At 47.3% G+C, this 19777-nt stretch overlaps 1 protein-coding gene across 3 annotated transcripts in view; it reads right to left on the bottom strand.

The window, feature by feature from the left end:
- Positions 1-19777, bottom strand: part of btbd9 (BTB (POZ) domain containing 9) — a 250367-nt gene that overhangs the window by 155746 nt on the left and 74844 nt on the right. For 2 of the 3 annotated variants that reach the window (XM_085998155.1, XM_085998156.1), the window contains exons 4-6: positions 12081-12345; positions 8422-8641; positions 896-1015 (exon numbers count right to left, since the gene is read on the bottom strand). In XM_085998155.1, the coding sequence (XP_085854281.1) occupies positions 896-1015; positions 8422-8641; positions 12081-12345 (605 nt within the window). The remainder of the gene's footprint in view (positions 1-895; positions 1016-8421; positions 8642-12080; positions 12346-19777) is intronic. The other variant, XM_085998157.1, reaches the window with a different exon arrangement.

Genomic DNA, 19777 nt, shown 5'->3' with positions numbered 1-19777 from the left:
GAGAGGGGTGCACTGCTAAGGAACTATCTGTCATTTCTTCAAGAATCAAGCGGGTGCCTCCAATCTGGTGAGTGGTTACCTGGAGGAAGTTCTGGCACGTCTCACAGCTTGATGTCCGACGCCTGCACTCCAAAATAAATACCATTACATCTAACACTGACCTTATTCGGAGTGACCAGTCACTGCCCTAGCTGTTCAACGTACCATCATATTCAATGCAACATGAAGCCATCGCCACCTGCACTTATCCTTATTACCCTCAATTTCATTGAACCGTATAGCCTGCCCGCATCTGTTAATGATATTCATTACCTCAGTAGCTTTCTATCTGGCAGTCAATACCACCCAGATTCTATTTGACAGAGAATTTTCCTTTTAACCGGATTTTGCTTCAGGCTTGTTCGTTCTGCTCTGACAGTTCCAATTAAACAAACTGCCACATTTATATTATCCACTGCCCTCAACTTATATTATATGCTCAAGTCCTGGAGTGGGGCTTGAACCCATGACCTTCGGGATCAGAAATGAGTGCGCCAACAACTAAACCAAGCTGACAATTATAATCCATTTGCCACGATCAGCGGTTAAATTTTTCATACACTTACTGTGCTGAGTTCATGCTATGCTGTAATTGTATGGGAGACTAATAGTTCATCACAGATACAAACCCGAACAGAATTTCTCCCTCCTCGAAACAGCGTTTACAACTCTATATGGAGGCTAATGGGGCAAAATTTAACTGGCAAGTATACTTCACTTGCCGACTAGGAATACTCACCCGATTCCTGTGAATAGATAGCAACAAGTGAAAGTATCTGGCACTGTAGACCAGGACCCCGATATGGCACCGACAGCATAAGTGCCCCTTTGCCACGTGCATGAAGCCTGCGCTCACCTGCAGACACGGGGAGTGAAGTAAAGGTTCTGCCAGGAGCGACACAGGTACTTGGAATGATCGATTATACGAATCCAATCCAGCTCATCCATTGACACTTCAATGTAGTATGAATATGACCTAGTAAAGGGAGAACAGATGAGCATGTCTACTAGGCGCGGCCATCACACAAGTTACAGCTTAAAGGCTGGCGACAGGGCGGACACAGAATAAAATCAACTCTGGGTATACTCATTACACACTGCAATATATACATCAGTGCACCTCTGGAGTGCTCCATGTTCATCACAGCGACTAAACATTCCACTGCCACCCTCCTGACCTAAAGCTCCACCTTATTTTCCTCTCAGTCTTTGCACTGTGCAATTCTTCATCCTCAAATTCAACCTGTAACTAAATTCTCCCCACTCTCTCTAGCCTCCTGTCCTCACAATCTCAACCTGCAAATCAATTCTTTCGCACACCTTCGATCTTGCCATTATGCTCAGCCTTGCCAGTTCAAGTCTTTACCATAGAAAGGCCATTGCTATTCTCCATGATTCCCCCAATCACAACCTCAGTGCCTGCCTCTAGCCATCCATCTATCAGAATATTTCCACTTCTCTCAGCCTTTTCATGGCCCTTTGCTTCTGCTTTCATTGCTCCTATCCCCATCAAAACCTCCCATCCATCGCCTTTTCTAATAAACCAGCCACTTTCAGATCTTCAAATCCAAGGGCTGCAGAACTGGCCTGGCCACCCATCACCATAGAATTATAGAATGATACAGCACAGGAGGCCATTCAGCCCATGGTGCTGGCTCTTTGGCAGCGCTATCCAATTAGTCTCGCACCTTAATCTGGCTCAACTATCTGAGGCAATAACTCCTTTCCCGCTCATTACTCCAGGATTGCCTTAGACAGCAAAGGCACCCACAAACCTCCTCCTTTCCACCACTAACCTTATTCCTCACCGTGTACATTTGTTCCAAAGACCCCATTGATTTCTTTGTCCGTAATATTTAGGCTATTCACTCACCTGCCCCTTGCATTCCCCGAACATCCCAAGCCATCCATATCCAGCTTCTCCCAGACTCCGCCTAATCAGATTCATAAGAACATAAGAAATAGGAGCAGGAGTCGGTCACTTGGCCCCGTGAGCCTGCTCCAACATTCAATAAGATCATGGCTGATCTGATCTTGGCCTCTAATCTTCGCAACACTGTATGCCTTTGTTTTCAATTTGATACCATCCTTTACCTCCTTAGTTAGCCATGGATGGTTCATCCTTCTCTTAGAGTCTTTACTTCTCACTGGTATACATCTTTGCTGAGAGTTATGAAATATCTCCTTAATTGTCTGCTACTGCTTATCTACCGTCTTACCCTTTAATCTGTTTTCCCAGTCAACTTTAGCCAACTCTGCCTTCATACCTTTGTAATTGCCTTTATTTAAGTTCAGGACAATGGTTTGAGACACAACTTTCTCACCCTCAAACTGAATTTAACTTCTATCATGCTATGATCACTCTTTCCTAGAGGTTCCTTTACTATGAGATCATTAATTAATCCTGTCTCATTACACAGTACCAGATCTAAGGTAGAAACATAGAAGATAGGAGCAGGAGTAGGCCATTTGGCCCCTCGAGCCTGCTCCGCCATTCAGTGAGATCATGGCTGATCATCCAAACTCAGTACCCGGTCCCTGCCTTCTCCCCATATCCCTTGATCCCTTTAGCATTAAGAAATATATCTAACTCCTTCTTGAATATATTTAATGAATTGGCCTCAACTGCCTTCTGTGGTAGAGAATTCCACAGGTTCACCACTCTCTGGGTGAAGAAATTCCTCATCTCTGTCCTAAATGGCTTACCCCTTATCCTTAGGCTGTGACCCCTGGTTCTGGACTCCCCTGCCATCGGGAACATCCTTCCTGCATCTAGTCTGTCTAGTTAGAATTTTATAAGTTTCAACGAGATCCCCTCTCATTCTTCTAAACCCCAGCAAGTATAAGTCCAATTGACCCAATCTCTCCTCATAAGTCATTACGTAGCCTGCTCCCTGGTTGGTTCCACAATGTATTGTTCTAAGAAACCATCCCGAATACACTCTATGAACTCTTCCTCAAGGCTACCTTGGCCAATTTAATTTGTCCAATCAATATGGACATCTTGGATGGGGAGGGTGAACAGCCAGTTGTCGTGGTGCATATAGGTACAGGTAGACTATCCTTTATCCGAAAACCTCGGGACCAGCCGTGTTTCGGTTTTCGGAAAATTTCGGATTTCGGAAGGTGGGTCGGCGGGGGCCGGGTCGGCGGGGGTCCGCAGTCGTGGCTTGTCCGTCGCTGCTAGCCTGGAATGCAATGAAGTTCCGCATTTCCACCAACAGGTCGTCGTGCTCAGTCGGAACAGGGGCCGGCACCGCCGCGGGCTCAGAGCTCTCGTTGCTTTCGAGCCTTTGGAAGAGAGTCAGGTGGTTCCGCGGGGGGGTCGGCGGGGGGTCGTGCGCACGACTTACGCTGACCCTCTGCTCAGCGTAAGTCAGCGGGGGTCGGGGTCGGCGGGGGTCCGCGGGGGGGGTCGGGGTCCGCGGGGGGGGGTCGGCGGGGGGGTCGTGCGCACGACTTACGCTGACCCTCTGCTCAGCGTAAGTCGTGCGCCACTCTGGTCATGTCGTGCGCACGACTTACGCTGACCGAAAAAACCTTCGGTTTTTAGAGGGTTTCGGTTTTCGGAAGTTCAGATAAAGGGTAGTCTACCTGTACCAACGATATAGGTAAAAAAACGGGATGAGGTCCTAAAAGCTGAGTATAGGGAGTTAGGAGGTAAATTAAAAAATAGGACCACAAATGTAGTAATCTCAGAATTGCTACCAGTGCCACGTGCTAGTCAGAGTAGAAACAGAAGAATATTTCAGATGAATACGTGGCTAAAGGAATGGTGCCAGGGGGAGGGATTCAAATTCCTGGGACATTGGAACCGGTTCTGGGGGAGGTGGGACCAGTTCAAACCGGAGGGTTTGCACCGGGGCAGGGCCGGGACCGATGTCCTAGGGGGAGTGTTTGCTTGTACTCTGGGGGGGGGGGGGGGGGTTTAAACTAAAATGGCAGGGGGTTGGGAACCTGAGCAGGGGGACAGAGGAAAGGGAAACAAGGATAAAAGCAAAAGATAGGAAGGAGAAAAACAAAAGTGGCAGTCAGAGAAATCAACGGTTTAAATCAAACATGGTCACAGTAAATAATAATTCTAATAGGTCTAAGAGCGTTAAAAAAAACAAGCCTGAAGGCTTTGTGTCTTAATGCGAGGAGCATTCGTAAAAAGGTGGATGAATTAGCTGCGCAAATAGAGGTAAACGAATATGATTTGATTGGGATTATGGAAACATGGCTCCAGGGTGGCGAAGGCTGGGAACTCAACATCCAGGGGTATTCAATATTCAGGAAAGATAGTCAAAAAGGAAAGGGAGGTGGGGTAGCATTACTGGTTAAAGAAGGGATTAACACAATTGTAAGGAAGGATATTAGCTCTGATGATGTGGAATCTGTATGGGTAGAACTGAGAAATACCAAGGGGCAGAAAACGTTAGTGGGAGTGGTATATAGACCTCCAAACATAATGCGGAGGTTGGGGATGGCATTAAAAGGGAAATTAGAGAAGCGTGCAAAAAGGGCACAGCAGTCATCATGGGTGACTTTAATCTACATATAGATTGGGCTAACCAAATTAGTAACAATACTGTGGAGGAGGAATTCCTGGAGTGTTTATGGGATGGTTTCCTGGACCGATATGTCGAGGAACCAACCAGAGATCAGGCCATCTTAGACTGGGTATTATGAAACGAGAAAGGATTAATTAGCAATCTTGTTGTACGAGGCCCCTTGGGTCGGAGCGATTATAATATGATCGAATTCTTCATTAAGATGGAGAATGAAGTAGTTGACTCAGAGACTAGGGTCCTGAATTTAAATAAAGGAAACTACGATGGTCTGAGGCGCGAGTTGGGTAGGATTGATTGGGGAATGTCACTCAAAGGGTTGACAGTGGATAGGCAATGGCAAACATTCAAAGACCGCATGGATGAACTACAGAATTTGTTCATCCCAGTTTGGCATAAAAATAAAACAAAAAAGGTGACTCAACCGTGGCTAACGAGGGAAATTAGGGATAGCATAAGATCCAAGGAGAGGACATATAAATTGGCCAAAAAAAGCAGTAATCCAGAGGATTGGGAGCAGTTTAGGATTCAACAAAGGAGGATAAAGGGATTAATTAAGAGAGGGAAAATAGAATATGAGAGTAAGCTTGCAGGGAACATAAAAACTGACTGTAAAAGCTTCTATAGATACGTGAAGAGAAAAAGATTGGTGAAGTCAAGCGTAGGTCCCTTGCAGTCAGAATCAGGGGAATTTATAATGGGGAACAAAGAAATGGCAGACCAACTAAATACATATTTTGGTTCTGTCTTCACAAAGGAGGACACAAATAACCTCCCGGAAATGTCGGGGAACATAGGGTCTGATGAAAGGGAGGAACTGAAAGAAATCAGTATTTGTAGGGAAATGGTGTTAGGGAAATTGATGGGATTGAAGGCCGATAAATCCCCAGGGCCTGATAATCTACATCCTAGGGTACTTAAGGAAGTGGCCCTAGAAATAGTAGATGCATTGCTGATCATCTTCCAACATGCGATGGAATCTGGAACAGTACCCATGGATTGGAGGGTAGCTAATGTTACCCCACTATTCAAAAAAGGTGGTAGAGAGAAAACGGGGAATTAGAGACCGGTAAGCCTGACATCGTTAGTGGGAAAAATGCTAGAGTCCATTATAAAAGATGTAATAGCAGAGCACTTGGAAAACAGTGACAGGATCGGACAAAGTCAACATGGATTTAGAAAAGGTAAATCGTGCTTGACTAATCTACTGGTATTTTTTGAGGATGTAACTAGTAAAATAGATAAGGGAGAACCAGTGGATGTGGTGTATTTGGACTTTCAGAGGGCTTTCGATAAGGTCCTACATAAGAGATTAGCGTGTAAAGTTAAGGCACATGGGATTGGGGGGCAAGGTATTGATTTGGATAGAGAACTGGTTGGCAGATAGAAAGCAAAGAGTTGGAATAAACGGGTCTTTTTCCGAGTGGCAGACAGTGACTAGTGGGGTACCGCAGGGATCGGTCCTTGGACCCCAGCTATTCACAATATATATTAATGATCTAGACAAGGGAACTAGATGTAATATCTCCAAGTTTGCAGACGACACAAAGCTGGGTGGGCGTGTGTGCTGTGAGGAGGATGCCGAGAAACTCCAGGATGATTTGGACAGGTTGGGTGATTGGGCAGAAGCATGGCAGATGCAATATAACGTGGACAAATGTGAGGTTATCCACTTTGGTGTCAAAAACAGGAAGGCAGATTATTATCTGAATGGCAATAGATTGGGAGAAGTGGAAGTGCAATGAGACCTGGGTGTCCTTGTGCACCAGTCGCTGAAGGTAAGCATGCAGGTGCAGCAGGCGGTTAAGGCGGCAAATGGCATGTTGGCCTTCATAGCGAGAGGGTTTGAGTACAAGAACAAGGATGTCTTGCTGCAGTTGTACAGGGCCTTGGTGAGACCACATCTTGAGTATTGTGTGCAGTTTTGGTTGCCTTATCTGAGGAAGGATATTCTCGCCATGGAAGGAGTTCAGCGAAGATTCACCAGACTGATACCTGGGATGGCAGGAATGACGTATGAGGAGAGATTGGGTCGATTGGGCTTGTACTCGCTGGAGTTTAGAAGAATGAGAGGGGATCTCATTGAAACTTATAAAATTCCAGCAGGACTGGACAGACTAGATGCAGGGAGGATGTTCCCGATGGTCGGGGAATCCAGAACCAGGGGTCACAGTCTAAGGATAAGGGGTAGGCCTTTTAGGACAGAAATGAGGAATTTCTTCACCCAGAGAGTGATGAACCTGTGGAATTCTCTACCACAGAAGGCAGTAGAGGCCAATTCATTAAATATATTCAAGAAGGAGTTGGATATATTTCTTAAGGCTAAAGGGATCAAGGAGTATGGGGAGAAAGCAGGGACCGGGTACTGAATTTGGATGATCAGCCATGATCTCATTGAATGGTGAAGCAGGCTTGAGGGGCCGAATGACCTACTCCTGCTGCTATCTTTATGTTTCTATTAAAATCGCCCATGATTATTGCAGTACCTTTCTTACAAGCCCCCATTACTTCTCGATTTTTACTGTCCTGCAGTGTAGCTACTGTCTGGGGGCCTATAGACTACTCCCACCAGTGACTTCTTTCCCTTACTATTCATCTCCTTCCCGAGACCCACTACTGCTGCCATATCTACTTTTCCTCATCTATACACTGCCCCTTGGTGACAGTGTGTCAACATGGGATCAGCCTTGATATGTACACTAACAATACCCAACTTCACCTCTCCATCACTGTTATTGTGCTCTCAAATTAAATTATGGATGAGTCAGAATGTTTATCCCCATAGCCCCTGATCCCACCCCCTTTCCTGCCTGTTCACTCAGGGTAAACCAGCCAACTGTGCAACCTTGGGTCCTCCTGAACCGTGAGCTGAGATTGAAAGCCACCAAGATCTATCTCATCAATACCACCCATCACTTGCAAACTTCCCCCACCGCTGAAACCCTTTCCAGACTTCGCTCACCTCCAAACTTGTTAGAAAAATTAAAGCTCATCGGATTAAAGAGGCAGTGGCTACATGGATACAAAATTGGCAAAGGGACAGAAAGCAGAGAGTAGCGATGAACGGCTGATTTCCAGACAGGAGGAGAGTATACAGTGGTATCTCCCAGGGGTCAGTATTAGGACCACTTCTCTTTTTGATATATGTTAATAACCTGGACTTGGGGACACAGGGCATCATTTCAAAGTATGCGGATGACATGAAACTCAGAAATGTATTAAACAATGAGGAGGATAGGAGCAGACTTCAGGAGGACATAGACAGACTGGTGAAATACGCAGACACATGGCAGATGAAATTTAACACAGAGAAGTGAAGTGATACATTTTGGTAGGAAGAATGCGGAGAGGCAAATAAACTAAAGGGTACAATTTTAAATGGGGTGCAGGAACAGACACACCTGGGGTGTATGTACACAAGTCTTTGAAGGTGGCAGGGCAAGAAAGCGACCCGGAGAAGATGGTGGTGGGCCTTCTTGAACCAATAGTGTTTTTATACAATGGAGTGTTTGCTGGGCCACTTCAGAGAGCAGTTAAGAGTCAACCACGTTGGTGTGGGACTGGAGTCACATATAGGCCCAGACCGGGTGAGGACAGCAGGTTTCCTTCCCTAAAGGACATTCGTGAACCCGTTGGGTTTTTACAACAATCCGACAGCTTCATGGTCACTGTTACTGATCCCAGCTTTTAAAAAAAATTGAATTCAAATTCTCAAAATGCCCGGGTGGGATATGAACTCCTTGTTCTCTGGATTATTAGGCCAGTAACACAACCACTACACTACCATATCTTCTATCATATCACCCTACCCCTAAGCCATCCCATAACCCACCTACTGTCTCTGTCCCAGAGCAGCATGCGAATGTGATTCAGTATTGATGCCTGGCCCAATTTCACCTCGATCCCGGACCTACAGTCTTCATCAATTGGGTGCCGGGAGAAGCCATGGTCCAGATCGTAATTCTGTGTGTCTCCATCAAGCAGGCAGGCTTTCAATTCTCCCCCAATTACCTGCGCTCCATGTTTCATTGCTGCAATGTTCTCATCAGGTACTGGGGCAACAAGAAGGTTCGGGTTAATCAGAACTTCAAGGATATTTTCTTCACATAACATGAAACTGAACTAAGCAGCTTCAAAACAGTTAAACCAGATAAAGACATAAAAATACCAGCATTTGGATTTTATAAATAGAGGCACGATACAAGAGCAAAGAGTTAATGGTCAATGGTATAACACATTGCTTACTCCAGTTACAGACTGTGTGCAGTTTTGGGCACCCCATTATAGAAAGCACATTAAAAGAAAGACTTGCATTTCTATAGCACCTATCACGACCGCAGGACATCCCAAAGCACTTCATATGAATTACTTTAAGCGCAGTCACTGTTGCAATGTTTAGTCACAGATTTTTGGGGTACTTGTTGATTCTCTCCCCATTTTCCAACCTTATTAGATTCTTTATTTATCATTCAGTCCAATGACGACCCACACAAAACCACTGCCTCGTCCTTCTCTTTACACCGATGGGCCTGCTCTGCATTCCCAGCATCGTGATACTCACTGAGTGTGCCCCTGTAGTGAGCTGATAGTGAGCGTAACCCTTCCTGCAGTGAATTGACAGTGAGCGTGCCCCTCCCTGCAGTGAGTTAACAGTGAGCATGTCCCTCCCTGCAGTGAGTTAACAGTGAGCGTGCCCCTGTAGTGAGCGGGACCAGTGAGCGTGCCCCTGTAGTGAGCGGGACCAGTGAGCGTGCCCCTGTAGTGAGCGGGACCAGTGAGCGTGCCCCTGTAGTGAGCGGGACCAGTGAGCGTGCCCCTGTAGTGAGCGGGACCAGTGAGCGTGTCCCTGTAGTGAGCGGGACCAGTGAGCGTGCCCCTGTAGTGAGCGGGACCAGTGAGCGTGCCCCTGTAGTGAGCGGGACCAGTGAGCGTGCCCCTGTAGTGAGCGGGACCAGTGAGCGTGCCCCTGTAGTGAGCGGGACCAGTGAGCGTGCCCCTGTAGTGAGCGGGACCAGTGAGCGTGTCCCTGTAGTGAGCGGGACCAGTGAGCGTGCCCCTGTAGTGAGCGGGACCAGTGAGCGTGCCCCTGTAGTGAGCGGGACCAGTGAGCGTGCCCCTGTAGTGAGCGGGACCAGTGAGCGTGCCCCTGTAGTGAGCGGGACCAGTGAGCGTGCCCCTGTAGTGAGCGGGACAGTGAGCGTGCCCCTGTAGTGAGCAGGACAGTGAGCGTGCCCCTCCCTGTAGTGAGCTGCTAGTGAGCGCGCCCCTGTAGTGAGCCGACAGTCAGCGTGCCCCTGTAGTGAGCGTGTCCCTGCAGTGAGCATGCCCCTCCCTGTAGTGAGCTGACAGTGAGCGTGCCCCTGTATTGAGCGTGTCCCTGTAGTCAGCCTGCCCCTCCCTGTAGGGAGCTGATAGTGAGTGTGCCCCTCCCTGTAGTGAGCGTGCCCCTGTAGTGAGCCGACAGTCAGCGTGCCCCTGTAGTGAGCGTGCCCCTGTAGTGAGTGTGCCCCTGTAGTGAGCGTGCCCCACCCTGTAGTGAGCTGATAGTGAGTGTGCCCCTGAAGTGAGCGTGCCCCTGTAGTGAGCGTGCCCCTGTAGTGAGCTGACAGTCAGCGTGCCCCTGTAGTGAGTGTGCCCCTGCAGTGAGCGTGCCCCTGTAGCGTGCATGCCCCTCCCTGTAGGGAGCTGATAGTGAGTGTGCCCCTCCCTGTAGTGAGTGTGCCCCTGTAGTGAGCGTGCCCCTGCAGTGAGCGTGCCCCTCCCTGTAGTGAGCTGATAGTGAGTGTGCCCCTGTAGTGAGTGTGCCCCTGTAGTGGGCGTGCCCCTCCCTGTAGTGAGCTGATAGTGAGTGTGCCCCTGTAGTGAGCCGACAGTCAGCGTGCCCCTGTAGTGAGCGTGCCCCTGTAGTGAGCCGACAGTCAGCGTGTCCCTGTAGTGAGCGTGCCCCTCCCTGTAGTGAGCTGACAGTCAGCGTGCCCCTGTAGTGAGCCGACAGTCAGCGTGCCCCTGTAGTGAGCGTGCCCCTGTAGTGAGCGTGCCCCTGTAGTGAGCCGACAGTCAGCGTGTCCCTGTAGTGAGCGTGCCCCTCCCTGTAGTGAGCTGACAGTCAGCGTGCCCCTGTAGTGAGCGTGTCCCTGTAGTGAGCGTATCCCTGTAGTGAGTGTGCCCCTGTAGTGAGCGTGTCCCTGTAGTGAGATGACAGTCAGCATGCCCCTGTAGTGAGCCGACAGTCAGCGTGCCCCTGTAGTGAGCATGTCCCTGTAGTGAGTGTGCCCCTGTAGTGAGCGTGTCCCTGTAGTGAGCTGACAGTCAGCGTGCCCCTGTAGTGATCGTGTCCCTGTAGTGAGCGTGCCCCTGTAGTGAGCGTGTCCCTGTAGTGAGCTGACAGTCAGCGTGCCCCTGTAGTGAGCCGACAGTCAGCGTGCCCCTGTAGTGAGCGTGTCCCTGTAGTGAGCGTGTCCCTGTCGTGAGCTGACAGTCAGCGTGCCCCTGTAGTGAGCGTGTCCCTGTAGTGAGCTGACAGTCAGCGTGCCCCTGTAGTGAGCGTGCCCCTCCCTGTAGTGAGCTGACAGTCAGCGTGCCCCTGTAGTGAGCGTGTCCCTGTAGTGAGCGTGTCCCTGTAGTGAGCTGACAGTCAGCGTGCCCCTGTAGTGAGCGTGTCCCAGTAGTGAGCTGACAGTCAGCGTGCCCCTGTAGTGAGCGTGCCCCTCCCTGTAGTGAGCTGACAGTCAGCGTGCCCCTGTAGTGAGCGTGTCCCTGTAGTGAGCGTGTCCCTGTAGTGAGCTGACAGTCAGCGTGCCCCTGTAGTGAGCGTGTCCCAGTAGTGAGCTGACAGTCAGCGTGCCCCTGTAGTGAGCGTGTCCCTGTAGTGAGCTGACAGTCAGCGTGCCCCTGTAGTGAGCGTGTCCCTGTAGTGAGTGTGCCCCTGTAGTGAGCTGACAGTCAGCGTGCCCCTGTAGTGAGCGTGTCCCTGTAGTGAGCTGACAGTCAGCGTGCCCCTGTAGTGAGCGTGTCCCTGTAGTGAGTGTGCCCCTGTACTGAGCGTGTCCCTGTAGTGAGCGTGTCCCTGTAGTGAGCGTGTCCCTGTAGTGAGCGTGCCCCTGTAGTGAGCCGACAGTCAGCGTGCCCCTGTAGTGAGCGTGCCCCTGTAGTGAGCATGCCTCTGTAGTGAGCTGACAGTCAGCGTGCCCCTGTCGTGAGCGTGTCCCTGTAGTGAGCCGACAGTCAGCGTGCCCCTGTAGTGAGCGTGTCCCTGGAGTGAGCGTGTCCCTGTAGTGAGCATGCCCCTGTAGTGAGCCGACAGTCAGCGTGCCCCTGTAGTGAGCATGCCCCTGTAGTGAGCCGACAGTCAGCGTGTCCCTGTAGTGAGCGTGCCTCTGTAGTGAGCGTGCCTCTGTAGTGAGCTGACAGTCAGCGTGCCCCTGTAGTGGGCATGCCCCTCCCTGTAGTGAGCTGACAGTCAGCGTGCCCCTGTAGTGTGGCGATACTCACTGAGCATGCCCCTGTAGTTCAGATCCATATCGCGACTCTCGGAACGGATCTTGATGGCATCTAAGATGGTGTCGGCGGAGAGCAGAGCTGCAGGCCGCACAACATTCAGCAATTCCGTTAAACTCATTAAAGGCAAGCGGACTGCCTTCATGATCTCTGCGTGTATCTCATCTGGATTCTGTTTACACCAGTTCATCAGAGCCAGAAAAACATCCTTCTCTGGAGCCGCGAAGGAATCTCGAGACACGACATTGAGCAGAGCCGCCTGTGGGGAAGATGCACAGAGATCCGACTGTTTACACCAGAGGCTGAAATCCTCTTTCAACAGCACACACCAGGGACTCAGTAGGAATTCTTCAGTCTTTCCATGTGTGTACATAACCTGATAGTTTTACACAAGGTACAGATCGATAAAAGACCGCTGCCCAAACATTCTCAATAACCACCGATTAGTCACGCTCATGTCTCTCAAAACCTCTTTCTGAAGAAACAGTTTGTTTGTGCTGTGGGAAGGGTTAAAACTAGTTTGGCAGGGGGATGGGCACCAGTGGGTTAAGGCAGCGGCTCACCATCACCTTCCCAAGGGCAATTAGGGATGGGCAATAAATGCTGGCCTTGCCAGCGACACACACATCCCAGCAATGAATTAAAAAAAGGAATGAAACGTTAGAGAGGAGAAACAAGTTGCACAGAGGACAGGAAGAGGCAAAGAGCACTAGAGTAAAGAATAGTTCAGAAATAGGAGAGATCAGACAGGGAGCAACTGCAAAGCAGTCGTGCATAAATGAAGAGAGCATGGTAAATAAGGTCGGTGTGCTGCAGGCACAAGTCGCTACAAGGGACGACGATATAGTGGCAACAGTGAGGAGGATACCAATCGACTGCAACAGGACACAGAAAGGCTAGCAGAATGGGCAGACGGAATTTAATACAGAGAAGTGTCAGGTGATGCATTTTGGCAGAAGGAACAGGGAGAGGCAATATACACTTAATGGCACAGTTTTTTAAAGAGTGTTCAGGGACAGAGAGATTTAGATCTTTGAAGGTGGCAGGACATATTGAGAGTGTGGTTAGCAAAGCATATGGGATCTTGGGCTTCATAAATAGAGGTATTGAGTACAAAAGCAGGGAAGTTATGCTGAACCTCTATAAAGCTCTGGTTAGGCCACAATTGGAGTATTGCGCCCAGTTCTGGTCACCACACTTTAGGAAGGATGTGAAGGTCCTTAAGAGGGCGCAGAGGAGATTTACCAGAATGGTTCCAGGGATGAGGGATTTTAGCTACAAGGTTTGGTTGGAGAAGCTGGGCTTGTTCTCCTTGGAGCAAAGGAGGTTGAGGGGAGATTTGATGGAGGTGTACAAGATTATGACAGGTTTGGTAAGGTAGACAGAGAAAGGCTGTTCCCATTAGTTGATGGTGCAAGGACTAGGGGTCACAGATTTAAGGTTTTGGGCAAGAGATACAGGGGGGATGTGAGGAAGAACCTTTTTACACAGTGAGTGGTGAGGACCTGGAACTCATTGCCGACAAGGGTGGTAGAAGCGGAGATGATCAATGATTTCAAAAGGAAATTGGATAGGCACTAGAGGGAAATAAACTTGCAGGGCCAAGGAGGTAGAGCGGGGGAATGGGACTGACTAGATTGCTCGATAGAGAGCCGGCACGGACTCGATGGGCAGAATGGCCTCCTTCTGTGCCGTAATGACTCTATAAAACCTGGCTCAAAGGGAAGGGTTAGGAAGGTAATATTCCTAGCTACAAGATATTCAGGAAAGATAGGGAAGGAACTAAAGGAGGTGGGTGGCAGTGTTGATCAAAGGGCTTTAAACTAATAAAAGGGGGGGGTCATGTGAGGGGAAATTTAGAAATCTAAAGAGAAAGATTAAGGCAATAGAGCAGTGTAGCGATTTGGGTAAAAATAAGCAGAGTGACAGGAAGGGACAGAGTTTAACGGTAGCAGTGCAGCAGAGAATCAGATTAACGCAGGGAATAATGGTAAAAAATTTAAATTAAAGGCTCTTTATCTGAATGCACAAAGCATTCGTAACAAGATAGACGAACTAGTGCCACAAATAGAGATAAATGGGTTTGATCTAATAGCCATTACAGAGACATGGTTGCAAGGTGGCCAAGGTTGGGAACTAAATGTTCCAGGTTACTTGATGTTTCGAAAAGACAGGCAGAATGGAAAAGGAGGGAGAGTAGCCCTGACTATAAAGGATGACATAAGGACAGTAGAGAGAAAAGATCTTGGCTCGGAAGATCAGGAAGTAGAATCAGTATGGGTGGAGATAAGGAATGAAAAGGGGCAGAAAACACTGGTGGGAGTAGTATATAGGCCCCCTAACAGTAGCTATACCACTGGACAGAATATTAATCAAGAAATTGTAGGAGATTGTAACAAAGGTATTGCAATAATCTTGCGGGACTTTAATCTTCATATAGACTGGACAAATTAAATTGGCAAAGGTAGTCTGGAGGACGAGTTCATGGAATGCATTCAGGACAGTTTCCTAGAACAATAAGTCATGGAACCAACCAGGGAACAGGCTATTTTAGATCTTGTATTGTGCAATGAGACAGGGTTAATTAGCAATTTCATAGTAAAGGATCCTCTGGGGCAGAGTGATCATAATATGATAGAATTTCACATTAAGTTTGAGAGTAACTTGCCTAAGTCCGAAACTTGAGTCTTAAACTTAAATAAAGCCAATTACATAGGTATGAGGGGAAAGCTAGCCAAGGTAGATTGGAAAAATAGATTAAAAGGTATGGTGGTAGATGAGCAGTGGCTAGCATTTAAAGAAATATTTCATCATTCTCAACAAAAATACACTCCATTGAGAAACAAAAAATCCACGGGAAAAGTGATCCAACCGTGGCTAACTAAATTCCATTTTCCCCTGTTCTGCCCATCTGACTAATTTATTGATATCTTCCTGCAGTCTACAGCTTCCTTCTTCAGTATCAACCACACATTTGGGGAGGGCTAACAAGGAAAGGGAATACACATTAAATAGTAGGACACCGAGTAGTGTAGACGAACAAAGGGACCTTGGAGTGCATGTCCACAGATCCCTGAAGGTAGCAGGACTGGTAGATAAGTGGTTAAGAAGGCATATGGAATGCTTGCCTTTATTAGCCGTGGCATAGAATACAAGAGCGGGGGGGGTTATGCTTCAACTGTATAAAACACTAGTTAGGCCTCAGCTAGAGTACTGCGTGCAGTTCTGGTCACCACATTACAGGAAAGATGTGATTGCACTAGAGAGGGTACAGAGGAGATTTACAAGGATGTTGCCAGGAGTAGAGAATCTTACCTATGAGGAAAGACTGGATAGGCTGGGTCTGTTTTCCTTGGAACAGAGGAGGCTGAGGGGAGACCTTATTGAGGTGTATAAAATTATGAGGGGCATAGATAAAGCGGATAGAAAGGACCTATTTCCCTTAGCAGAGGGGTCAAAAACCAGGGGGCGCAGATTTAAAGTAATTGGTGGAAGGTTTAGAGGGGATTTGAGGGGAAATTTCTTCCCCCAGAGGGCTGTGGGGGTCTGGAACTCACTGCCTGAAAGGGTGGTAGAGGCAGGAACCCTCACCACATTTAAGAAGTACTTGGAGATGCGCTTGAAGTGCTGTAACCTGCAGGGCTACGGACCAAGAGCTGGGAAGTGGGATTAGGCTGGAGAGCTCTTTGTTGGCCGGCACGGACACAATGGGCCGAAATGGTCTCCTTCCGTGCTGGAACTTTCTATGATAAAGAAGTTAAGGATAGAATTAGACTGAAAGAAGAAGCTTATAATGTTGCAAAGAATATTAGTAAGCTTGAGGATTGGAAGAGTTTCAGAAACCAGGATGACCAAATAATTGATAAAAAGGGAAAAAATAGAGAGAAAACTAGCAAGAAATATAAAAGCAGATTGTAAGAGCTTCTACAAGTATGTAAAAAGGAAAAGAGTAGCAAAAGTAAACATTGGTCCCTTAGAGGCTGAGACAGGAGAAATTATTAGGGGAATAAGGAAATGGCAAAAATGTTAAACAAATATTTTGTATCTGTCTTCACAGTAGAAGACACAAAAAGCACACCAAAAATGGTGGGGAACCAAGGGTCTAATGAGGGTGAGGAACTTAACGTAATTAATACAAGTAGAGAAAAAGTACTAGAGAAACTAATGGGACTAAAACCCGACAAATCCCCTGGACCTGATGGCCTACATCCTAGGGTGCTAAAAGAGGTGGCTGCAGAGATAGGTTTTGATCTTCCAAAATTCCCTAGATTCTAGAACGGTCCCAGCGGATTGGAAGGTCGCAAATGTAACCCCACTATTCAAGAAAGGAGGGAGAGAAAAAACAGGGAACTACAGGCCAGTTAGCCTGACATCAGTACTAGGGAAAATGCTGGAATCCATTGTTAAGGAAGTGGTATCGGGGCACTGAGAAACTCATAACATGATCAGGCAGAGTCAGCATGGTTTTATGAAAGGGAAATCGTGTTTGTCAAATTTATTAGAGTTTTTTGAGGATGTAACTAGCAGGGTAGATAAAGGGGAACCAGTGGATGTAGTATATTTGGATTTCCAAACAGGCATTCGATAAGGTGCCACATAAAAGATTATTACACAAGATTAGGGCTCATGGGGTTTGGGGTAATATAGTAGCATGGATAGAGGATTGGTTAACGGAAAGAAAACAGAGAGTAGGGATAAACGGATCTTTTTCAGGTTGGAAGGCTGTAACTAGTGGGGTGCCGCAAGGATCAATGTTGGGGCCTCAGCGATTTACAATCTATATTAATGACCTAGATGAAGGGACCGAGTTTAATGTATCCAAGTTTGCTGACGATACAAAGTTAGGTGGGACAGTAAGCTGTGGGGAGAACACAGAGTCTGCAAAGGAATATAGATAGACTAAGTGAGCGGGCAGTAAGGTGGTAGATGGAATATAATGTAAGGAAATGTGAGGTTAGTCACTTTGGTAGGACGAATAGAAAAACTGAATATTTTTTAAATGGTGGGATACTTTCAAATGTTGGTGTTGAGAGAGATTTCGGTGTCCTCATGCAAGAAACACAGAAAGCTAGCATGCAGGTACAGCTAGCAATAAGAAAGGCAAATGGCATGTTGGCCTTTATTGCAAGGGGGTTGGAGTATAAGAGTAAGGAAGTCTTGCTACAATTGTACAGGGCCTTGGTGAGACCACACCTGGAGTACTGTGCACAGTTTTGGTCTCCTTATCTAAGGAAGGATATACTTGCCTTGGAGGCGGTGCAACGAAGGTTCACTAGATTGATTCCTGGGATGAGAGGGCTGTCCTATGAGGAGAGATTGTGTAGAATGGGCCGATACTCTCTGGAGTTTAGAAGAATGAGAGGTGATCTCATTGAAACATACAAGATTCTGAAGGGGATTGACAGGGTAGATGCTGAGAGGTTGTTTCCCCTGGCTGGAGTGTCTAGAACTAGGGGACACAGTCTCAGGATAAGAGGTCGGCCATTTAAGACTGAGATGAGGGGGAATTTCTTCACTCAGGGGGTTGTGAATCTTTGGAATTCTCTGCCCCAGAGGGCTGTGAATGCTGAGTCTTTGAGTATATTCAAGGCTGAGATAGATAGATTTTTGAACTCTAGAGGAATCAAGCAATATGGAGATTGGGCGGGAAAGTGGAGTTGAGGTCGATGATCAGCCATGATCTTATTGAATGGCGGAGCAGGATCGAGGGGGCGTATGGCCTACTCATGCTCCTATTTCTTAAAGAAACTATTCTCTCACTGAGGTGGGATGATGTGGTTGAGGGGTTAAAGACAGAATCGATTTGGTTAGAATTAAGGAACAATAGAGGAACTATTACACTACTGGGTGTATACTATCGGCTGCTGAATAGTGGGAACGAGACTGAGGAGCAAATTTGCAGACAAATTACATAAAGATGCAAGAACTACATAGTGATAATGAGGGACTTTAATTATCCTAATATAGACTGGGATAGTAACAGTGTAAAGGGCAGAGAGGGGGAGGAATTCCTGAAATGTGTACAAGAGAACTTTCTTGATCAGTGTGTTTCCAACCCAATGAGGAAGGAAGCAGTGCTGGTCCTAGTTCTGGCAAATGAAGTGGAGCATGTTTCAGTGGGGGAGCATTTGGGGAACAGTGATCATAATATCATCAGTATGTCCTCCTTTAAGAAGCTGCTTAAAATCTACCTCTTTGACAAAGCTTTTAGTCACTCCTCCCAATATCTCGTGGCCTGCCATCAAATTTTGTCTGACATGCATAAGAATTAGGAGCAGGAGTTGGCCACATGGCCCCTCGAGCCTCCTCCAACATTCAATAAGATCATGGCTGATCTTCGACCATTTCCTGCTGAATCCCCATATCCCTCGATTCCCCTAGAGTCCAAAAATCTATCAATCTCAGCCTTGAATATACTCAACGACTGAGCATCCACAGCCCTTTGGGGTAGAGAATTCCAAAGATTCACAACCCTCTGAGTGAAGAAATTCCTCATCTCAGTCTTAAATGGCCGACCCCTTATCCTGAGATTATGCCCTCTAGTTCTAGACACTCCAGCCAGGGGAAACAACCTCTCAGCATCTACCCTGTCAATCCCCCTCAGAGTCTTATGTTTCAATGAGAACACCTCTCATTTTTCTAAACTCCAGAGAGTATAGGCCCAATCTACTCAATCTCTCCTCATAGGGCAACGCTCTCATCCCAGGGACCAATCTAGTGAACCTTCATTGCACCGCCTCCAAGGCAAGTATATCCTTCCTCAGATAAAGAGACAAAAACTGTGCACAGTATTCCAGGTGTGGTCTCACCAAAGCCCTGTACAATTGTAGCAAGACTTCCTTACTCTTATACTCCAACCCCCTTGCCATAAAGGCCAACAGGCCACTTGCCTTCCTAATTGCTTGCTGTACCTGCACGCTAAATTTCTCTGTTTCCTGTAAGAGAACACCCAAATCTCTCGACCCTAGGAGATTTAAGTACTAGGACCACTGCTTTTCTTGATATGCATTAATGACTTAGACGTACGAAATTTGCAATGACACAAAACTTGGAAGTGTAGTCAACAGTGAGGAGGATAGTGACAGACTTCAAGAGGACATAGACAGGCTGGTGGAATGGGCGGGCACATGGCAGATGAAATTTAACGCAGGAAAGTGCAAAGTGATACATTTAGGTAGGAAGAACGAGGAAAAGCAATATAAACTAAAGGGTACAATCCTAAAGCGGGTGCATGAACAGAGAGACCTGGGGGTATATGCGCACAAATCGTTGAAGGTGGCAGGGCAGGTTGAGAAAGAAGTTAAAAAAGCATTTGGGATCCTGGACTTCGAGGCATAGCGTACAAAAGCAAGGAAGTTATGATGAACCTTTATAAAACACTGGTTCTGCCTCAACTGGAGTATTGTGTCCAATTCTGGGCACCGCACTTTAGGAAGGATGTGAAGGCCTTATAGAGGGTGCAGAAAGGATTTACAAGATTGGTTCCAGGGATGAGGGACTTCAGTTATGTGGATAGACTGGAGAAGCTAGGGTTGTTCTCCTTAGAGCAGAGAAGGTTGAGAGGAGATTTGATAGAGGTGTTCAAAATCATGAGGGGTCTGGATAGAGTAGAGAGAGAGAAACTGTTCCCATTGGCGGAAGGGTCGAGAACCAGAGGACACAGATTTAAGGTGATTGGCAAAAGAACCAAA

This window comes from Somniosus microcephalus, chromosome 9 (assembly GCF_052327205.1).
Source record: "Somniosus microcephalus isolate GS21.2 chromosome 9, FLI_Smic_1.0, whole genome shotgun sequence".
NCBI classification, from domain to species: domain Eukaryota; kingdom Metazoa; phylum Chordata; class Chondrichthyes; order Squaliformes; family Somniosidae; genus Somniosus; species Somniosus microcephalus.
Note: the sequence above shows the minus strand (reverse complement) of the source record. Positions and strands in the feature narration are given on the sequence as shown.